This window comes from Labrus bergylta, chromosome 3 (genome assembly GCF_963930695.1).
Source record: "Labrus bergylta chromosome 3, fLabBer1.1, whole genome shotgun sequence".
Taxonomy (NCBI): Eukaryota; Metazoa; Chordata; class Actinopteri; order Labriformes; family Labridae; genus Labrus; species Labrus bergylta.
The window spans coordinates 28,821,061-28,843,835 of NC_089197.1; the positions used below are offsets into that span (position 1 = coordinate 28,821,061).

Consider the following 22,775-nt stretch of genomic DNA (forward strand, 5'->3'; position numbering starts at 1 on the left):
ACCAAAGGAGCATTTATGAGTTAATAAAATTGAGACGCTCACTCAGAAGTATTCAAGCTTTACCATATTTATCAAAGAGCAGTCATCAAAAATAAGACATTCTACATACATTCATCAGAAAATAGCCTTTTGTCAGATGGGATTTGCCATATTTTAATTAAACAAGCCTATTAACATATCCCAAAGGAATTTAACCAACTCAAACCACTGTGCAAGTTTTGTTTTCATTCACACTATACAACATCCCTCTAATAGACAAAAATCTGAAGCGTACACATCTGTCTAGGTCACAGAATCTCCCTCCACTCACTGAAAGTTTAAGACTATGGCATAGGCAGTCTGATAAGATGATCAAATGCAATCCAGACACTTCACACTTCAAAATGAACATTATTCGTTGATGATTTATTTATTAACTTTATTTGGAACATAGCAAAAGACTATTTACAAATCTATCAGTAGAAACCTCAGGTCTCCACTGGGTTGGTTGCCTTTCTTCTTAAATAGAAAAAAAACAGCAGGCTTTGAAATCTTAAAAGTAAACATCAGCAGAAAAAAATTAAAATATTAGAGAATGTAAATAAAACCTCTTCAGCTGAGGCAAGTTCACTTCAGTCTCTCTGGTTTACTAACTCCACACTGTTGCTTTCCCTCATTTCACTCTACAGCCAAAGACTTCATCGTAGCAGGAGCATTACAAAGTCCAACACAAAACAGCCACAGATGTGAGATTATGCGAGTTTGTAACAGTGCTGTGTAAACTCCAAAAATATAGTCCACTCACATGGCTGTACACCCATGTGTTTTGTCTCAAAATATATTTTCATGCCTACATTGCTTTATTTCTTTGCCCTACAGAGAAGTCAAGAAAGAAAGAAAACTGCAGCACTGCGAGGCATCTGAGGAGATATAACCGTTAGGAGGAGTTTATGCATACACTTTTATTAGACAGCTTCTCAAACAGTTTGTTTAAAGTCTTCTGGCTGCTGACTGAGGTTCAAAGGTTTACTCCTCATCGACCTCCTCAGAGTTTCTTCCTCCGTGTGACGGGTTTGGTGAAAACGGTGTCCATTATGCGTTTGCGTCGGAGGTTCATGTTGGAGGCGGGGGCCTCTGCCTCCTTTGTCCTCCTCTGTACTCGCTGAGGTGGATCAACTGGGCTAGGCAGAGGTGAGATCAGGTCCACCTGTGCTATGGGAGGCGGCTCAGGAACGGCTTTGGATCTGAAGGTGGGGAAAAGAAAAAAAGCAGGGGCTGATTTTCTTCAACACAAAATATTTACAAACTACAGTGCTAGTTGTCATTAAGCTAAATAGAAAGTTCACTACTAGCATTAAAGCCCCGATGAGGAGTTTTAGGCTGGTTATAAGACAGACTGAAATCAATACTGATTGACCGACCTACAAATACAGTAAATCAGAGAACATTGGTTATGAACATTGATTTTCTCTATATGTTTGTTTTGAATGCCAGAAACATCTGCTGAGGTGTAGGTGTCAGATACTGATGACTAAGATTCTTGATGAGTGATTCATTTGACTGTTAAAAGAAGGCAGCAGCATTTTCTGTTAAAAACACCACTACAGGACAAAACCCACGAAAAGACATGAGAGGTAGCGTTTAGTCCACAGGGGGCGCCAGAATCGACACAAGAGATTCAACCCTTGACAAATGATGACATTGAAAACATCTCGCCTAAACATTTGACTTAAATCTTAAAACTTAGATCTGCGTTGAATCCTTTGTATTTACAAGGTGTAGATACCCCCCTGGGGGACAATAAAATATTGTTTTGTATCAGGGTTGCATCAGGAATCATTCCTTAGGCAACAGGATCGTCAGTTTTGTGCCAATTGTATATTATGAGAGTATTCCTCACACAGAGAACCATACCAACGGCCCTGACTCTCACTCTACAGGGATGAGTCTGGGAGAGGGCAAGGTCCAATCAGTCACCCAGACCCATCTGTGTTAGAGGGAACACTTTGCAGGGGAGGAAGAAATGTTCTGTATCACAATGTATTGTTTCTATATGAAAAGGACACAGGCTCTTACTTGGCTGTTCGTCTGGCTGTTTTTCTCGTGCTAGCAGGGGCTTCTTTTTCATCTTCCACATTTTCTTCTGTGTCCTGAAAAAATAAAAAATACATTTTTAAATTGAGAAAGAATGGACATCGATCATCTGCTCAGTGTTAGGCCGGAAAAGGAGCTTGTGGATTACATGACTTATGAAACTCCTCATCAGGAGCTGAAGCACTTACATGAGGAGCGTCCTTGACGACTCTTCTCCTGCTGCGAGTGACGGGTACCGGCAACTCTTCACTCGGCCCCGGAGACTCTGCTCTGCTGGCTGACACACGGACACAGCACACACGAAAACCATGAAATAAATAGGTCTCTGATAAAAAGTGATGGACATGCGTGTAAAGAGGTACACAGCTCACCTCTTGTTCTTCTACGTGAGGGCGAATAGATGAACGAATGCTCGTCTGGACAAGACTCTGCTTCTTCGGGGATCAGACTGTCTTTCTCAGGAGGAACGGATTGAATCTGCTCAACGGACGACTTGGTGCTCCTCTTGCTGGTTCTCACCATCTTTGAGATGACTACTCCTCCTGCAAGTGTTACACAAACTTACACTTAATTCCTGAACATGTCCAAATATCAAATCAATCGTCCTTCTTTCTTTCATTCTATTTTTTTCAGCATGTGAAGACCCTCATACGTACCTTCCTGTTTCTCTTCTTCATCCTGAAGTCTCTTGATGAGGGCGTCTGCGACAGGGGTTTCAGAGTCCACCTCAAGCGGGGAGTCCAATAGGGGAAGGTCTTCCTCAGGGTGATCCCAGAGTTGGCTTCTGGTGGGTCGATGCGAGTTGGTGCGAGCAGCACGGCTGTTCAGCTCAGGCTCGTGTAGAACTTCACTTTCTTTAGTGTTTTCAGAGACTGTCTCTCTTCCCGTCTTTCTTGCACTCTGAGGAAGTGACACAGAGACCAGTTTGACCAGTGTGATCATTAAATATCGTCAATGGATGATTTATAAACATATAACATGGGAGATGGATGAAACAGGAAAAATTCAAAATGATATGGTAGTCAAATTAAATATTTATGGATGACTGTTGATATTACTCTTTTCTATGAATAACAGATTAAATACTAACATCAAAAACTTGCAAAATAAATAAATAAATGCATAGTTGAATCCTTACTTGTGGATGAAGACTAAGAGACGTCTGGTTTGACTGTCGAGTCCTGGAGCTGCGTTTAACAGGTGATGCAAAGACCTCGTCCTGCTCCTCTTCTTTCAAAGCCTCTAAAGGTGTCTGCACGACCTCACTGCCGCTCAGTATCCTCCTGCTGGATCTCCTCGGAGTGTTCGCCTCAGGGAGCCTTCGTTTGGCAGGTGTGGGAGTCTTGGAGCTTGTTCGTTGAGAAACCTTTGCATCTGGGACGTCATCCTCTTGTTCCTCCTCGTCTTTGATTTCAGGCCCTGGGGCTGCAGACACCTCGTCACTGCCACTCTGGCTCCTTGTTGAAGCGGCTCTCTGGGAAACCCGCCGTCTGCCTGGAGACGAGGTCTTAGACGTTGATGCCACAGCAGCAGTGTTAACTATGGCCTCCACTTCACCATTAGAAGGCCCCTGCTGAGCTTTGCGGGCACTTCTTCGAGGTGTGCTAGCTTGTCCGTTGATATCTTTGCTCTGTTTACCTTTTCTCGGTGTACGACTGGGTGAGGAAGGGACCGGTTGGCTCGTTTCTACATCCTCCACTCTCCCGTCCTCCTGTGGCTCCTCTGCTTCCTCTGTGAGAGGGGAGATGAACTTGACCGTCCTGCCTCTTGTGGTTCTCCTTGTTGGGGTCGAAGGAGCTTTCTTTTTCCTCAGAGAAGTAGAGGTTTCCAGCACAGACGGCTCTTCTGGCTGACTCTCAGAGCTCAAAGCTTCAATCATCGTTGGCTTTTCTGCTTCAGCTTCTTTTGGTTTTCTCTGTTTGCCCCTGGTTCTTGTTGTTGTTTCTTTCTCCGTCTTAGAAACCTCAATGATTTGCTCTTCTGTCTCTTTAAAGAATTCATCAGCCTGCTGCATCTCCTCCACAGCAGTCGTTGTCTCCACACAGGGGGAGATCTCAATGTCCATGACAACTGGGCCGTTTTCTTGAGGCTCTACCTGCTCCTCAGCACGTGTTGGTTTATCCTCCTCCTCGGCTGAATCGCTCTTTGTAACAGAGTTGTTTTCATCCATTACAGTTGGAAGTGCTTCCTCAACAGGTGATGGTTTATCCTCCTCTTCTTTTACCTCCTCTTCAGCTGAAGCGCTCTTTGTAATAGATTCATTTTCATCCATTACAGTTGGAAGTGCTTCCTCAGCAGTTGTTGGTTCATCCGCCTCTTCGGCTGAATCTTTCTTTGTAACAGAGTTGTTTTCATCCATAACAGCTGGGAGCTCTTCCTCAGAAGTTGTTGGATAATCATCCTCTTCTTTTATCTCCTGTTCAGCTGAATCGTTCTTTGCAATAGGGTCACTTTCACCCATTACAGCTGAGGGTTCTTCCTCTGCAGGTGATGGTTTGTTCTCCTCCTCACTCATCTTGTCCTCAACGGATTCATTGTCTGCAATGGAGTCACTTTCACCCATTACAGCTGAGGGTTCTTCCTCTGCAGGTGATAGTTTCTCCTCCTCCTCATCAACATGCTTCTCCTCACTCATCTTATCCTCAACAGATTCATTGTCTGCAACTGAGTCGTTTTCATCCATTACAGCTTGGAGATCTTCCTCTGCAGGTGACAGAGACTCTGAAAGACCTTCTGGCTGGTGTTTTTCAGACAATGTTACCAGCTCTTCTTCAACATCTTCTGCCTCATGGTTTACTGTGATTAATTCACTTGGTAGCTCAGCTTGATCAGACAGTTTTTCAAGCTCTGATTCTCTCGGTCCTTTTTCCTCAATTCCACCCAAGCTGTCCATCTCTGTTCTCTGGTCCTCTTCTGAGACCTGATCATCAATGCCCAAAAGAATAACCTCGGGTTTGGCCACAAGTTCATCATAAGACAGGGCAGGAGGCTCAGAGGATTGAAGATCGTTCTCCATGGGTAGGGTGTCTGCGTCTTTGTCCCCATCCTCTTCCACGTCCAGCATCAGAGAGAAGCCGCCTTGTGTTTCACACGTCAGGTCGTCTTGCACGGTCTGCTGGAGCTCAGGAAGATCCAGCTGAGCACCATCCACGAGACCGTCCTGGCCCTCCATCAGCTCCAGGGGAACCAGGAGAGTGGTAGAGGGTTTGAGCTCCATGTATGAAGACCCTTGCTCTTCCTCATCTGCCAGCAGGCCTCCATCATCCGCCCCGAGTCTCACCATCACCACCTCCCCTTCTAAGTCCTCCTCAACCATCTGGAATGGTCCAAAATCACAGATAATCCGTTTTTATTAAAATACATAAACAATAAAATAAAGTGTATTATACTTAAAATAAATGATTTTTGATTCTATAATCTTTAAAGATTAAAAATCTCATTAGCTGGGTGTGTGTGTATGTGTGTTACCTTCATCTCAGCAGCAGGTGTGATGAGAGAGAACGCTGCAGCCTCTGGCTCTGACAGATCTGACAGAAAGTGTGTGTGTTCCTGTTGTATGAAGACTGTGCTGGGTTGTAGGGGGGGCAGCCTCCCATTACCCTGGACCTCGTCGATGATCTCCACCTCACTACCAGAGTCCTCCTCCTCTTCCTCCTCCTCTTCTTCCTCAGATTGATCAGAATCCTCTTCATCCTCCTCCTCATCTTCTTCTTCCTCAGACACAGGGCTGGAAAGCTCTTCACTATCGTTTACACTCACAACAGCTGGGAGATACAAAGAAAGAAAAGAAGAAAAAAGGGTGTGTGAGGTAAATAGTGGAGCAGTTTGAGCTCCAGCGTTAACTATGCCGTGTCCGTTATAGTGTGTTTGTCAGAGTGTGTGTGGGGAAAAAACATCAATACAGCAATATACCATTTTCCTGACTCATGTGATACAATTATAATTATATGATAATTGTGATATTTGCTCTAATAGATTCCTCTGCCAATTTGATTGGCCGCATCATTTCCTCGTGTTTGCACATTTAACATGAATGAGGCTAATCTGAAAGGAAGATAATTGACCAAAGAGGAAGTTGACAAAAGAAGAAGTAAGTAAAAAAAGAAGACAACAGGTGATAAAGTCAGACAGCAGTTAAAAGAATTTAAAGTAGAAAGTGTGATAGGAAGTGAAACCTGGCACCAAAATTGCAGTGAATATATAATAAATAAACACATTCATCCTGCACTTTGCCCTTTTTAAAGACAGCTTATATTTTCCAGTTAATCAAATATCACAATGTATTATTAAATAAATAAATAATTATATGACTGTCCGATATATCAATAACAGCCATATCGCGAGTTACCGTGTGATTTCCAACCCCACCTGTGTGTGTGTGTGTGTGTGTGTGTGTGTGTGTGTGTGTGTGTGTGTGTGAGCAGTCTTCCTCACAGTGGGAGTCTGTGCCTGTAGGCTCAGAGGATGTCACAGAGGTAGTAGATTTCTGGCTGGTTAATATCGGGGGAGCTTCAGCAGTGGATGGCTCCTCCTCCTCTTCCTCCTCACATAATGACTCACTGAGGGAAGAGACAAAGGTATTTTTAAACTGTGAAAACATGTAAACAGAGAAGACGCCAAACTGCCAAAAAAGGAAACATGAGGCTACAACACATTTGTATTACTTGTTCCATGTTCCATATCTATAGTTTTATTCATTGATTAACACAAGAAGACTACCATCTAACTGGTAAATGGACTGTTCTTATATAGCACCTATTTTTAAGTCTTCTGTCCACTAAAAGCGCTTTTACACTACCTGTCACATTCCCCCATTCACATGCTTACAGGCGAGGATGCTATGTAAAGTAACTAATCCCACATTTACACACTCACACGCTGCTGGCATGGCCACTGGGAGAGATTTGGGGATCAGTGAGGTGCCTAAGGACATTACAAATGTAGTGTGCAGGAGATCAAACTGCCAACCAGATAACAAACTCTACCACTGAGCCACAGTAGCTCCTATTAAAAATGTAATTTAAGTTGGCTCCAACTCTTGAAATAAATATTATCCAAACGTGTTGTTCTGCCTGCTAAATGAATGATAACAAAGCATTACTTCCGAAAAAAAGATCTTGTCTGGCTGGAATATTCCTTTGTTTGCTAAATGGTCTGAATGATTCAATTAGAAGACAACCTTCTAATCTTTGACATGTGGCATTATGTTTTACTAAAAGTTTGGATAAATTATTCTATCCAGAAAACCTTTCAGAGAATATCACACTTTTTTAAAAAAGTGATGCGATGTCTCTTAATCAAAAGAAAGCAGCACATACTTGTTGAAGGTTGTCAGGGTCGGTGATGTTTCATGGATTCCTGAGCGGGCGAGCAGTGAGATCGAATCACTGTCAAACAAATGTCTCTGCACGAACTCTGTCAGATCTGCTGGCAAAAGACAAATACAAATCATCTCTATCTTTTACTTAGTAATAACAAACCAACAACCAACAACAGCTCAATTATTCATGGTTGCAGCAATTGCAGAAAAATGAACTGAAACCCAACATCTTTCAGAATAGAAGTATGTCACTCTTACCTGTCGATGGCTCTGGATCCTCTTCAGGTTCACATGAGGGTTCAGCTGCTGCAGGGGTTGCTTCCTGCTCAATGATCTCTGTTTGTTCTGTGGCCTCTGATTGGACGTCCTGCCCTGTAGCAATTAACAGCTGATCCTGACATTCCACTTCAGGGACAGGCTCTTCACTCTCAGTTACCTGGATAGAAACTAATCAAGGAAATCATGTGTCATGCAATGAGCATAGCATCAACTTTATTGTGGTGCTAGTGCTGGTGTCTTATAATAAGTTGTGAAGAAACAAATAAGAGTTAATCACCTTGATTGAGACTGGACAACTGCTCATGGTCGAGAAGTGCAGCACCTTCTTGTTCGCTGTTTGACTCGGCATGCTGTTTGTCTTCATTTTCAGACAGAACTTCTTCGTTTTGAACTTCTTGATCAAGACCAATCTCCATGACCTCCTCAACTATTTCCTCTTCCGTCACTGGGGGAGTGTCCTCTATGTCGTCATCCTCAGTGTGCTCTTCTGAGGTCAGGGGAGGGGTTTGCTCTGTGATAGGCGAGGGTATTTCCTGTGCTTCTTCCTTTTCCCTCAGTCCTTTTCTGCTCATCGTCACTACCACTCCATCTTCCTCTGAAATAGCATGTCCCTCCTCTCCTTCCTGGACCGCAGAGAGTGGAGCATCAAAGAACTCCAGGGTGGTGTCGGTTGATCGGAGAGACGCCTGGCTGGTGTCGAAGCTCAGGCTGAGGTGTAATGGTTTGGTTTCAGCAGCGACTTCACTGAGCGAGGAAGGCTCGCTCTCGAAGCATCTCAGCTCTGGAGAGGGAATACCCCCTTCTGGAGGCAAGAACTTTACATGAGGTTGTTCCTCTTCCTCCTCCTCTTCCTCCTCCGCAGGCTGTGCGGACCAGATTTTACGGGAGGACTTGGACAGCAAAGAGCCTCTGGTCAACAAGCTAATCTCGCTGTCTGCTGCCATCTAGAGAGAAAAACAGTTCAAGGGAGGTTGGAAACACATTTCACAATGAAGACAAACTGAGACTCATGAGAAAGAGGGACGTTTGCTGAAACACACATGAAAGCTGATATCGGTGAGAGCAATGTTATCCATTAATATTAGCTGATGCTTTGCATATGGAACACAATTTGCAGTATTTGCTTTATTCAATATTAATATTATAATGCATCTGTAAACCCATCATGTAATCAAAAACCCCCAAATCAAGCACTTACTAAACCTCTTTTAAGGGGAACCAGCAATCAACAGATCATCCCAATCTATTCATCGGTCTTACCCCATTAGTCCATCGAATGCCCTTCTCTGGTTCAGGAGATTCAGCCTCTTCGATGAAGGTGATCCGGTTCTCTTTGCTGCGAGGTGGAGGCGTAAGGGAGCGTCCTGGAGAAGCAGAGGGGGTGGCAACAGGTGTGGGCCTCAGGCTGCTGCGCAGGATGGACTGTGGAGTGAAGGCTGAGAACACAGGACCGGAGGCAGCCAAGGCGCGAGCTCGCTAAGAGAAGAACATGAAAACTGTGAATAACAAATTAAAATGCTCCAGGACAGATGATTAACAATGAGTGAAATACTAAGTTTTTTAAAATCTAGTGAGAATTGCACATGTCTGCTCACCTTGACGACCTGCGGTGTTTGCAGAAGACTAAGCTCAGGCCCCTTGCTGGTGCTCTTTGGAGAGATCCAGGAGCTGGGAGGTCTGGGGGGGCTGAGCAGAGGGCGGGGGGTCTGACAGGAGGGGTGAACCACCAAGTCCATGAGCCTGGGACACAGTGAAGATGAGGACCATCCATGACTTTAAGATTCTGTCTTAACAGAACTCTGCTGTTACTGCAGTCCACAGTTTGCTATCACATTAACCACATCATCTACTTCTAAATAGAGACTACAGAAGCGGTTACTGCTGATGTCTTTCAAAACAAAGTATTAATACCTTTATGCGGTTGCCTTGTTATGAGGCTCATCAACATTTAATTATAGTTAATAAAACATGTAGCATGCTTACAACACAAAGGATCAGACTGCTTGCATACATTGGTATGGTAAAAGTAAAAATAAATCCATGTGAAAGCCATCCAGTTTAACCACCAAAACCAGTGATTCAACTTTCAGGAGTCAAAATGATATAGTTAATAAACTCCTTTTGGTTTCCTTTCGCATTCACACAAATGTCTATGACACGTCTCACTCAGGACAGTACCTTGACTTCCGTTTGGAGGTCATAGTGATCGGTGTCCCCAGGAAGGGGTCAGGAAGAGTCGAGGAAGAGGACTTGGGGCTCTTAACATCAGCAGCCCTGAGGTTAGAGGTAAAATACCATTATAAGCAAATACTTCAGTATTTAAAAATAAACCCTGAGGTTCTATTTGGGTGACTTCTGTGCTCACCTCTTTGCTGGTGAGGATTGCGGTGTTTCTCCTTTGCCTAACCACACTTCCTCGATCTTTGTCAGGAGATTGTTGATGAAGCCGGCCCTCGACATCACCTTCTCACTGGCGGAGCGCTTGGTGATGGTTGATAGTGGCTGTGGTCGAGAGACTGGAGCACAGTGTGAAGGTGTTATTATCAAAGAAGAATGTGACTATATAAGTAATTTGTTACAGACACAGTTGATGGAGCACCTCTCCTTACCTTCTCTGTGGATGGCGTAGGAATGCTGGTAGGGCTTGGCTCTCTCCATCGCCAGTTTCCTCTGAACTCTGGGTAAAACTTTTCCGTACTGATCCAGTATCGAGTTCCTGGTGTTTGTTCGTTCTTTAAGCTTTGGGTCTCGCTCATTCTAAGAACAAAAGAAAAAGAAAGAGGACATTTAATCAAGTGTCTTCTCTCTATAAAATCAATAGTTTTAATGGATATGTGATGTTTAAACATGTAATATTTAAATGTGCGTGTGTCAAACATACCACAAGGTTCAGTTTGAGGCTGTGGTTGAGCTGGAGGGCAGGAATGTAGTTGGCCTGCTGGAGGTAATGAACCATCAGCAGTTCTCGGTTCTGGAGACCTCCGGTCCCCTGGAGAAACTTCTCCAAACATTCCTGAAAACACAGAATAAACAAACGCGGATTTGTGAATTGACTTTATACATAAATGTACAAACTGCATTGTCTTTAACTAACTGTGTGTTTACTTATATCTGTCCTACCTGCTCAGCGAGGCCCAGGGGCAGTTTGAGCAGCTCCTTGATGAGGCCCAGCTCCTGGCAGCTCTCATACAGGAAACCCATCAGCTCGGCCATGTTGAGACGACTAGAGTGCTGCCGAAGTAAAGCCCACGCCTCGATGAGACACCTGGAAGAAGGGAGCAACAGTTTGCTGTCAAAAACTGTTTTTCTTGACTTTGTTTCACAATTACAAAACTCCAACACTGTTTCTAATGAGAGGAGTGCACAGAGTTGACTTTCTCTTACCTGTTGTGTAGCAGGACAGACAGGCAGAGTTTGGCCTGGGCAGTGGAGGAAATTGGGGGTTTTGTGACTTGAAAATATCGTAGTGCCACCGGGTGTTGACCCTGGCACATGAGAGCTTGCAGGACCCGCTCGTGCTGCCACTTAAACTGACACTGAGAGGATGCTGGATGAAGGAGCAGCTCGAATGAACTCTGACCAAGACACAGAAGAACACAAGGTTTTTTTAAGTTAAGTAAATATCATAGTAAATCAAAATAAGTTGTAATAGCTAAATGTAAGGATAAGTCAGGAACAGATCAATCCATGTGTACCTGGTGGTCATGATGGTCCAGAAGCCAGAGGCCCTGTACGAGTTTCACCAGTCCAATGGGAATGGCAAAAGCTGTGGGGAAAAACTCCACTGATGCTCCCTCCTTATTAGGGAGGGAGTGCATGACATCGAGCAAAAGGTAAATCACCTGGGACAAGAAGTCAAGGCATATAATGTATGTACAGAATATTGAATTTAGTCTATCAAAGAGAGATTTGGGGATTTGAGATCAGAATGACAAATTTACAAACGACAACTGACACCTTTCTAAATGGAAACAGAGAATACATGATCAATTATAATACTCTGATCACAACACCAGGTATCATGAAATCACAGCTAGAGGATTACAAAATAAAGTTTGTAACATTAGTGTAGAACTGTACATTCTAAAATAATGTATTCAAGAGAATAATATGTTATCCTTGAAGTCAGGGAAAAAAATACGAGCCGAGACAAAGAAGACTTCACATTGGAGGGTTATTGAGCAAAGGATACAATGGCATGTTTAGCGGCTTCGTCAATGTTTTCCAGTAAATAAATGTCCAACAAGGCCTGTGAATCAAAAGGTACAAGACAATTATTTTCCTAGTGCCAAAAAGCCACAGGTGCAAACTCAATGTGACACCGATGAGAAGGTCTAAAATAAGTATTTGGAATGCTTACATGCAATGATGGTGGGGGGTACTGCCCTGTACCGCCTTCATCCCTTTTCCACAGGTTGGTCAAGCGATCACCACACTGGCCGACCAACCCGTCAATCATCAGGCAGTCTGCACACCACTTGCCCCTGAAGAGGAACACAGGAGGGTCAGCACCAACATCAATCACACAAGGACAGAGAGAGAACATTATCTCATTGTAACATCTTAGGAACTTGTTGATCACTTGTTGAGTATATGAGACACAAGAAGTGTGAGGATACACAATTTAGCTGAAGTCATTCACTTGGACTAGGTTTAAGATTTAGCAGCTTTCAAAGAAGAAGACCACTCACTTCGACAGCCTGGTGAGCTCCTCTCTGCGTATCGTATAATAGTTGCCGATGACTGAGGGAGTGTAGAAAGGCCTGGAGATCTGGAGAGCGTCATCGTCTGATTGGAAGGGGCGGATACAAGTCACAGAGAAAAAGTAAATCATTTCATACTTCTATTAAGTATTAAATTGTAGTTTTAGTTGAGTTTCCTGGCTATACATTGCACAATGCTTTAAGTTAAAGATTACCTTTGTTAAACCTGAATCCCACTTCTTTATTAACTGACTCTAACAAACTGTTAATAATAAAAATAATAACAAATGCTTTTCTAGGTGTTGTCTGAAATAGCTGGTAAGGTTCCCTAGATCCTGTTGATCCCTGCAGCACTTTACCTGATCCCTCGGGCAGTAGACCAGTACGACAGAACCAGAGCACCACTTGAGCGTACTTGGAAATGAGACTGGACACCATGTTCTTGTTCATTAGACCCACCAGACCTACACAGAAATTGAAAATATCACTACAAGGCTTAAAGCCAATGGCTACAAATGACAGAAAACAGTAGCACGACAGCGTCCTGATAGGAAGATGACATGTGTACATGTGAATACAGGTGTGTTGATGCTGCACCTTTCTGTGTGAGCTCCTGAGCTTCACTGAGCAGACAGTGGAAGATGGTGCTGAGGTTACTGAGCAGCCTCTGGCTGTGCTGAAGAAGCTGCAGCGTCTGAGGGTCTGTGAAGTTGGATGAGCTGTCAAACAGCGGTGCACCTAGACAACAAACGGGTTCAGGGGACACAGAAAAAAAATCAAGTTTAGAAATAGTTTATAAAAAAACTTCAGGAAGTGTAGACATGGAAAAATTTTACAAGATCAACAATTTAAATCCTTAGGGGTTAAAAAGTTAAATAGCACTATGTATTCAAAGTTGTAGTTTTCATCAGCTTCAAGAGTTAATATACCCTACACAAAGCTTATACAAACATATCTGATCTCATAAATTCAAATCTATCACTAAGTAGCCAAAGGAAGGGTTGTCATTATGTACACTAAAAACCACAGAACAAATGATGATTAATTAAATCAAAACATACAGATTCCATCCAGTTCTTCCTTTGTCTGTACTACTTTGTTCCAGGCCCAGTCCAGGATGTAGCGCAGATTCAGAGCAGAGCCTGGTTGTTCTGTTTAATGGGGACAGAATTATAAGTATTATTGTCGACTGCAGGTTGTATCCAGAGGAGGAAAGTACTTTATATGTTTAGGTGGGGACTCTGAGCAAACATATTTTCCTCCTACACGTGACCACAATGAGAACAGACAAACAATTTAAGGGGGAAAAAAATGGATGGCAATTCCAAGTGAAACTACACACCTTCTGCAGTCCACTGCTTAATACAGCCAGTGATCAGTCCCAAAGAGCTGGTCTCGACCGCTGTGGACAAGATGGCATCCAGCTGCTCCTCCTGCAGGACAACATCAAGTTACAACAACAACTAAACTTCACAAGAAATCTAATATGGTTCATATAGAATAAATGATTTTATTTGAGGGGAACTATAATAGAGAAAACAGAAGCAGGATGAACAGTGGCCTGAAATACAGTATGTCATCAAGAATGTGTTTGTACCTGAGAGAGGCTGGAGGCCTGAGTGTCAGCCAGGCGCGATGAGAGGAGGCCAGACATGAGGCAGCGAGAGTAGCTGGAGGAGATGATGTCACTGGAACAAGGGGCAGCTTTCTTCAAAAAGCTCAGTGTCTGTGTATGAATGACAATATCGAGGTGCTGGTTAGGTGCAAAACAAGCTTACTTTCTGTTCCATTCAAACTCAAATACTGTAGTTCATTTATTATGCAGCCTAGGTGATACACATCATTGCAGGGTATGCTAAATCAAAGGTAGGAATGCAATACATCAAAAGACTACATCCAAATATATAAATATATATCCATATTAAAACAACATTTAAGTAGAGGGTTTATAAAGGCAAAGACAGAACTGTCACTGTTTTACAGTCAGCTTATGAACAAGAGAAACTCACCTCTTTTTGATACCCAGAGCAGGTTAAGTGCACTATTCCGGAGTTGAGCAAACAGGTAGCATCTGTTACATAAAGAGAAAAAACATGTTTTAGTAAAACTATATTACAACTACAAACCTATGCATGTCTGTACATGCTTATTCCTAAGCTGTATAAATAGGTGACAGCAGTACATAGTGGTTAAACAAAAGATACATCCATCATCAGATCACATTGTTGTACATTGTGTCTATACATACCAAAGTTGTATGTGGTGGGGTTAAAGTACTGTTCTGATGGGGGGCAGGTGAAGGGCATGCCTCTGCTCAGGCTGCGCTCGTGCACCAGCACATCGAGGAGGAGGTGCTGAGACACCATCTGCACCACAGAGTCCAGAGACCAGACCGCCAGGTAGGGACAATTTTGAAGAGACTCCCCCGTTCTGACAAAAACAAGAATACCACCACACAAGTGAAATGCAGTGTCACAGTAACATGTGCTATGATTACAACAAGCCCAGGACAAGAGGACACAATAAATATCTAACAGTCCACACTGCTGCTGTTGTGCATTAAGCAAACCTTTGGTATCTATACCTAATTCATCTGTGACATTATTTTGTCTTGCACACAATAACTAATGGTAATAACAAAAACAAAGAGAGGTTATGGAACATCTTTTCATCTGCTGTGTACTGTTAGTTAAGTGGTAAGCCTAGAAGAACTCTGTCTTGTGTTTTATCCAACTACATGGAGAATGTATTTGATTATAACTTTGCATTGAACATTTGTGCCACCAGCAAATTATTTCACACATTTCTTAATTCCAAGCATTTAAAAAGTTCTATTTCTGTCCCCTTTCTGATCGGTTAATTTCATTATAAGCTTATCTTCACCTGCTCGTTGTACAATCATGGTTTTTAAAGTGCATGTTCAAATAATTAAAAGTTGAAAATTTCCTTAAAAAAAACTAGTTGCAACTCCACTGTACCTTAAGGAGTCTGGCATTTGTGCGTGGTACCATCGGTTGATGTCAAAAACCCCGATGTAGGTAGATGGGGTCCCCTGCCCGTATGCCCTCACTTGCCAGCTGAAGATAGACACACTGGTGTCTGGAGAGGCAACTGACGATGGGAAAGAAATGTGGTGAAGAGACAAAGAGTAGAACATTTCTTCATAATCTGCTTGCAATATCAAAGCACAAAACATTCCAGTTTAAATACAAAATAAAAAAACCACTTATTTGTCTCCCACATAATGAGATCTCCACTGGAGTTCTAGCTAGTGAAATAAAACCTCTTACCTTCATTCATGCTGTCATCTCTGTCAGGATGAGCTCTGAACTTCTCAATGGTTTGGCAACTCAGCAGACGGGTGTTGGTGGCCTGGGCCCTGAGAGGGAAGGCTGGGCCACTCAAGTCCTGACTGTAACGCTCCTCACAATACTCCAGACCCTGAGTAACACGAAGTTCATGATGACAGAGATTCAACCAAGTAAGTTAAAGCTGACAAGCATAGTATAGAGGTATTAAATTCAAGTGAAGAGAGAAAAACATATTGTTGCATATTTGTAGGGCACAACAGACCTCATAGAGGATCCTTCCAGAAGCGAGACACTTCCTTTCACTGAACGCCAGCTGAAGCAGGCGGAGGCTGACCATATCTCCCTCACTGAGTGGGAGTGAGAGGAGACAAGATAAGAGCTTGGAAAAAAACAACAACAAACAAACAAAAATAAACCATGTTTTGCTTGTATGTAGTGTTTGTTGTATGGAAGGCTTACAGGTCCTGAGAAGACTGAACAGCCCAGAGGTAGCAGCAGTTCCTGGGGTCGTTTTCAGGTTCCTGGAAGGTGAAGGCGTGAATGGGCACCCTGCCACTGTCCAACTGGGAGTGGTATCTATGTACGATCAAACAAATCAGAATTAACACAAAAATATAAACTCCAACAGTGATTCCAAAACATTTCAAATCTACCTACCAGTGCAGAAGACTGTATTAAATGCAGCCTTTGAATTATAAGGAGAAAAGACCTCTAATAACTATCCACTTTCTTTTCTTTGAGTAAGAAACTACAAAGCATTAAGTTATAATAATAATAAAGATAATTACTCTATTTATATAAAAAGTTTCAAAAACAAGTTACATTTGACAATTTTTTTAAAAGTTTTTAAAAAGTAAAAACAAATACACAAATCAACAAACTAATAATTAGGCAAATAAACAGGCATCTGAAATAAAAATAAGATACAAGATGTCCAATTAAAGGACAAGCGCCCAGTAAAGAAATCCACCATCCCAACCACGAAAAGAGAAAGAAAAGAGAGAACGTTAGAAAGAGGTCAGAGAAGGCAGAGCCAGGGCGAGAAGAATAATGGAATGTGGCCTAATTTTAATTCAATCCATTTTTATCTATCTTCCCCACTTTCACAATATGTAGAAAGTCAGAAGAAAAACAAGGACTGACTCCTTCTTCAGCGCCTTCATGTTCCACAGCTGTAAGTATCCATCAGAAAATCCCACTGCCAGCTGGTTGGTCCTGGAGATGTACTGCAGAGCTGTGGCTCCCACTCCACTGGGAGCATTCAGCTGGAGACAAAGATGTCTGCCTTGTCTGGTGCTGACTTCTCGAAGTCTGGGGATCTCCGAAGGAGATTTGGTCACGACCTGCAGGTCTGGGAGTAAAGAGGAAAAATAAACAATAAACAGAATAGAATAGAGGAAGAACATAGAAAAAAAGCCAAAAGAACATGTACATTATCATATAACATTCAAACGCTCAAGCAGTGTCCTCACCTGAAGCCTCCAGTTCACTTTGGCTGCAGGACAGGTCGTCCAGGCAGAGGTCCACAAGCAGAACATGGCCTAGGTCTGTTACTACGGCGGCGATGCCAAAGAACCAGCGCAGACTCTGGTGAAGATGCTGGGTTGAAGTGCTTGCTCCGCCATAACTCACCAACGGTTCAATTGCAGTAATCTAGACAACAGAGAGGATTTGATAGAACACTTTGCTATGCTATGGAAAAATCAGATAAAGTATCAGCATGCTGAATCAAATCTCCATAATAACCCTGAAAAATGATTATGCAACCATCAAACACGTCAATTATAATTGATTGGTATATCAGATGTTTTTTTTTTTACATAATCAATCTCTACCTCCATACCCCCTGACACTGACAGACACTGAAATGTTTTAGAACTACAAATTACTACATCAAACTACTTGTGTAGTTTCTGTCATAGTATGCTTAACTCTTTATAATCTGAGTGCCTAAACGTTTGTATGTGTTCATCATAATTCGCTGTGCAACAGCACTCTGTGAGATATGTCTGGTTTAGGTGAGGAGACTGTGACTCCAACTTACCCTGCCTGGTATTACCACAGCTTTGACCACCCTGGACAGTCCCAAGTCATAAAGACACAGCACACTGCCCTCTGCTTCCTCCAGGCCTACAAGCAATCCAGACCTGTGAAATACAAAAGTGAAGGAGTGAACATTCCTCGTCTCCTCTGCAATGTCAACAATATTTATTTGACCTCTTAAAGCTGATCCTTACAGTCACAGACTAACAATCATCTCAAGTTGGAATAGCAATAAATGGTTTGTTTCTATTGATTACAATCCACATCAGAGTGTTAAAGAGAGAAAACAAAGCCCTGACCGTTTGAGCCAGCTGAAGTCCCTGGCAGCTAGGACACTGGGTGGGTGCTCTCCTCCACCACCGAAGCAGTACGCAGACAGCCGCTCTCCTGTTACTGCATGGACGACCTCCAGATGGGGGCCACAGGCCAGCCAGGCCAACCCGCTGCGACCTTCACACCCAGGAAGGAAAAGGAAGTGAAAAGTGAGAGGGTTATGATCAAGGTAATCAACACTGTAGTAGGTTTATTTATCTTAAGTAATGCTGTAATCTAAAAGTGCAAGATGATGAAGAACTGCAACCTATGTCACAAATTAATAAAAAGTTGGTCTAAAAGAAACACAGGTAAGTGGATAACAAATGACCTGCAGCTATTTGTTCAAGCTCTGCTTACTCTTAAACTTCAGTTTATAATACAGGAGAATTATGTGTCACTAAATGAATATACTTTTTTTACAGTTTTAAGTCAAGTAAAACAAACGGACCATTTTCAATAAACTGAGCTAAACTGATTTTTTCTTCATACTTTTGGCAACATGGTCAATGATTACAGGCCTACTGCTGAAAAATAGTAATTACAAAAATGATCCAGACCTCTGGTCTAAATTCCTTTGCAATCATAATTAGTTTAAAGTTTTGTCTCCTACAAGTCATGAATAGACCATAAAATACTTTGACGACAGGTTGAACCAAGTACTGACAATGGAAATTCATCAATTCTCTTCATTAACCTTTGACTGTTAACTAGGAAATGTGTTCAAATGTTTTATTCACTCAGAGATCGCAAAAAATGAATCTCAGATTTAACAGATGACAGTCATCAGATGTATTAAAGGTCATGTTAGATCAATGTTTCTGTTGTACTCTTCCAGCGACAAGATGTGTTTTGTAAAAGCATTTTATTTGTTGCAGCAACGAAGCACATGTGATACAGAGTTCATTTAATAGATGGATGGATAGTTGACTTAATGTCTGCCCAGGTTGAAGTTATAATTGTTTCATACAAACAGGCTTACCAACGGTGAACTTCCCATGTAGCACAGAGTCTAGGGTGATCTCATCTTCCCCCAGAGCGTCTACAGTAACTGCTGGGTAAGGCAGCAGGCTGCTGGTGACCCGGGCAGTCAGGTTGTGCATTTTTCACTGCATTCATAAACAAAGACAACATGGGACAAACAGAAAGTTAGAAAGAGCATTAAGTAACCATTTTATGTTGTACATATCACTGTGCCCTTCATACCTGCTTACAAAGTAAACATCTTTAAGAATAATAACAACCTCTGCCATATTCTTAATACATTCCTCCTTCTCTGAAATTGGTCTGCTGGGTGTTAGAGAACAAAAGAGGTCTATCTTTCAAACCCCAGTTGTGTCCCCAGTTGTCAGGAAATGTGCTGTCAGCAAACTTGCTGACAACTGGGGCTACGACTGCACTGCCTTCAAATCAAGAACCCATGACATGCTGCAACACATCTGTTTGTTTGCAGATGTGGATTGTGAGATTATGTTATGATATAAACAGCTGGAAGAAAGCACTTTTTATATCATCAATGAAGCCCTCCAAAATGGTTCTATTCTAATCTTTCTCATTGCTCACTGAAAACAAACCTGATGCTTACAGACCTAGAAAAAACATGAACACTAAAGCTTAACTATAATTCGGAAGTAGGCGTCATTACTTTTACTGTTGTAACTTTTCTGAGTTCTAGTATATAAGTTTTTTAATTCAAATAAATGTAATTACATATGGCTCTTTTTTGTTGTTGTAAATTTTATTTAATTCAAACAATAAAGTTAAGAAAAACAAACAAACATAAAATCTCAAATTCTGAATGAAAAGGAGCAGAAAGAAGACTAATCTTATAATATCTGCTCCTTTAATTCACAAAACATTAATTAAAACAAAACAAAACAAAACACTTAATTCAAAAACAATTACATTTAATTAAAGTGGCTGCAGGCAAACACAGCCACTGGCAGCCCCATTGTAGGTCCTCCTTAACAATTCATTATACACCTTAAATGCCAATCCAGACCCTTATAACTAAAACTCACAACGTTAAAAATTGGAGTTTGGCTATAGTTGGCTCATAGAAGATGTATTTTTTCTGGTAGTATCATTTTCATGCTTTACCCTGCTGTGTGTGTTTTTATATTTGTGTTCATCTCTTGTACCACACTGAACCTGGACATGCAATGACCGTCCCACCCTCACCACACATACTGTGCAATATTTATTTTATATTTCTGCAATATTTTACATTTCATACTGTGCAATATTTATTTCATATTTCTGCAATATTTTATATTTCATACATCTATTTATATTCTGTTATGCTACTACCTGTAAATAACTCCTACCACACATTGCCCATCTTACCTGAATGAGAGTTCCTTTTTTTCCTCTCTCTCTTCTTTTGTTGTTCTTAGCTGTGGATGCTTGTATGTGTTTGCACTTTAAGGTGAAGCCAAATAATTTCGTTGTACAATAATGACAATAAAGACATTCTATTCTATTCTTGTAACGTTATTAACTATTATGGACAGAATGTGTTTGTTTACGCTGTCCCTCAGGCTTGTGTTCCTAAAAGATAACAGTATCTACAGCAGTACGTTTCACACAGGGGAACCTTCAAGGCCAACTCAAACTGAAGTAGAAACGAGCTCTACATATTCAGATTGGCAAAAGGACACAACACTGCCCTCTGTGCCCACGGGGAGAAAACACAGTGGATTCAAGTGAACTCCCGCGCAACAGTCCTGTCACTACGCAGCCACATGCCATAACGTCAGACTGCACATACAGATTCATTATAATAAAAACTATCTAAACATGTGGGCACCTAAAGGCGTCCCCACACTGGTACAGGTTAGTCACAGAGGAAAAGACTTCACATCTCTCCTCACCTCACACATGTCACTCACGTGTGTCAGTATTTGAAAAGTTGAAGTGACAACCTGTGAAAACTGGAGCCTGACTTCCCTGTTTCACGACCAATAACTCCCTCAGAAGTACTCTCAGGTGTAATGACAACATGTATTTCTGCATTAGTGAACGGGCCACACAGTTAGCTCGTCCATTAGCTCCTGAGCAACACAGTCCAGCTGCAGGTGTTAGCATGGAGCTAATTTGGCATAATGTAAACAAACCCAGATTGTTTTCTTTGCACAATATTACGCACACTGACGTTGATCACTGTATCATTATGAAGGTCTTATTGTTCTTTAGACCTGAATAAGGATTAGTAGAGGAGTTCCTCACTGCATTAGCAGGCTACACAGTTAGCTTGCAAGGTCATGCAGGATTACAGTTTATCTGAGTTCACAGTTAAGCTAGCTCTCCTAGCTGCACACAAACATGAGCACTGGTATTATGTGATGACAGCAGGTAGTTAGTCTGTTCAATTATTGGATTTTTAACAACAAACCCACTGCAACACTGGTCAGCATTGAGCCGTAATGTGTGTGAGATCCCCGGGTGATCACTGGTGAAAGCACCGCCTGGTGGCTAACTAGCTGCTAGCTGGTAGGTGCGCTGCTACTTTCGGTAACGTCGCTGTAGCGTTAATATTAACAAAGTGTGTACGTTAAATGTTTCCCTGATACACTTTAGATTTGACAACCAGAATCGACTTGTATTTAAACATTACCAGACACACAGGAGGAGTTTTGTCATTACATGTTTTTACTTGATTTGAAGAGATAATTCAGAAGTTTCGGACACAGACAACTTGAAACAGACTAGCTTGAAGCTACAGGCTAAAACACCACACAGTTCTTCTTTAACAGAACATTGCTCTGTGCTGTTAAAGAGGCTTTAATGATGACTTGAGCACACAGTTCAGTAGTGTTAGCTCCGTTAGCTCTGTTAGAAAACGTGATGCAATGTGCCGCTAACTGATACCAACGTTACACTGACCTGCACGGTGATCACGGCTTTATTTAACGAATCTCTCCACGTCTCCTCTTCTCGCTCATAATCCGATAGTTTATCAACCCATGCGAATAGTCCTCGTAGCGGAGACTGATAGAGCAGCTCTGACTTCAGGCTCCGACACCACTGAGCGCCATTTCCACGGGTGGACAGTGCTCCTTCCAGTTCTTCTTCGCGGGCGTTATTTTTGGCAGAGCAGACAGAGCGACGGCCTGGAGCTGCCCCCTCACGGTCTGGGGTGTGTCCTAGGTTAAACATTAATACCGCCAGATGCATCGACAGGCTATATGTGTAAATGATTTAACTGTATGCCCTATTTCATTATGTTTTTTCTCAATGTATCTTCAATTTGAAATATTTAATATTTAATCTTCCATATTTAATTTACAACCATTTACAACTCTGTTTTTGCACATTTACATTTAATCTTCAATATTTAATTTACAACCATTTACAACTCTGTTTTTGCACATTTACATTCAATCTTCCATATTTAATCTTCCTATTTAAGACTAGTAAGGCTTAGTTAAATCCTGGTTGTATATATTCACATTCTTAGTTTTGATATTTTTAGTACTTATTTACTTTGTATTTAATGTTATATTATGTTTAGATTTGCTAACATTGTGTTTTTTACTCATATTGTGTGTTGGATAACCTGCTGCTGTAACGCCACAATTTCCCAGTTTGGGATCAATAAAGTAATTCTATTCTATTCTATATTTTTGGTTCCCTCGGTTTCCTCCATAGACTGTATCCTCCCACAACAATTATGTTTTACTGGGTTTAAGGGCCAACACCATTGATGGTTTACAATCCAGTTCCTCAAAAGAA

At 41.9% G+C, this 22,775-nt stretch overlaps 1 protein-coding gene across 2 annotated transcripts; it reads right to left on the reverse strand.

Moving 5' to 3' along the window:
* Positions 1 to 51: 51 nt before the first annotated feature.
* Positions 52 to 22,085, reverse strand: ahctf1 (AT hook containing transcription factor 1). 2 transcript variants are annotated; one of them, XM_020636481.3, is made up of 40 exons: positions 21,927 to 22,085; positions 19,024 to 19,150; positions 18,029 to 18,179; positions 17,731 to 17,833; positions 17,159 to 17,339; positions 16,830 to 17,037; positions 16,146 to 16,262; positions 15,949 to 16,033; positions 15,666 to 15,816; positions 15,354 to 15,486; positions 14,624 to 14,805; positions 14,385 to 14,446; positions 13,973 to 14,101; positions 13,718 to 13,808; positions 13,437 to 13,526; positions 12,973 to 13,113; positions 12,735 to 12,839; positions 12,364 to 12,460; positions 12,033 to 12,156; positions 11,865 to 11,921; positions 11,368 to 11,514; positions 11,057 to 11,247; positions 10,793 to 10,937; positions 10,554 to 10,685; positions 10,282 to 10,429; positions 10,038 to 10,188; positions 9,851 to 9,946; positions 9,268 to 9,412; positions 8,933 to 9,148; positions 7,950 to 8,616; positions 7,652 to 7,840; positions 7,392 to 7,497; positions 6,508 to 6,632; positions 5,542 to 5,837; positions 3,212 to 5,389; positions 2,730 to 2,973; positions 2,445 to 2,615; positions 2,262 to 2,350; positions 2,056 to 2,129; positions 52 to 1,223 (listed from the first exon to the last, which is right to left on the reverse strand). In XM_020636481.3, the coding sequence occupies exons 2-40, from the start codon at positions 19,142 to 19,144 to the stop codon at positions 1,025 to 1,027; spliced, it is 8,037 nt and encodes a 2,678-aa protein (XP_020492137.2). In that variant the 5' UTR covers positions 19,145 to 19,150; positions 21,927 to 22,085; the 3' UTR covers positions 52 to 1,024. The 2 variants fall into 2 exon arrangements, with proteins under 2 accessions (XP_020492137.2, XP_065809172.1); XM_065953100.1 differs by having other exon boundaries at positions 7,392 to 7,500.
* Between the last annotated feature and the right edge of the window lie 690 nt (positions 22,086 to 22,775).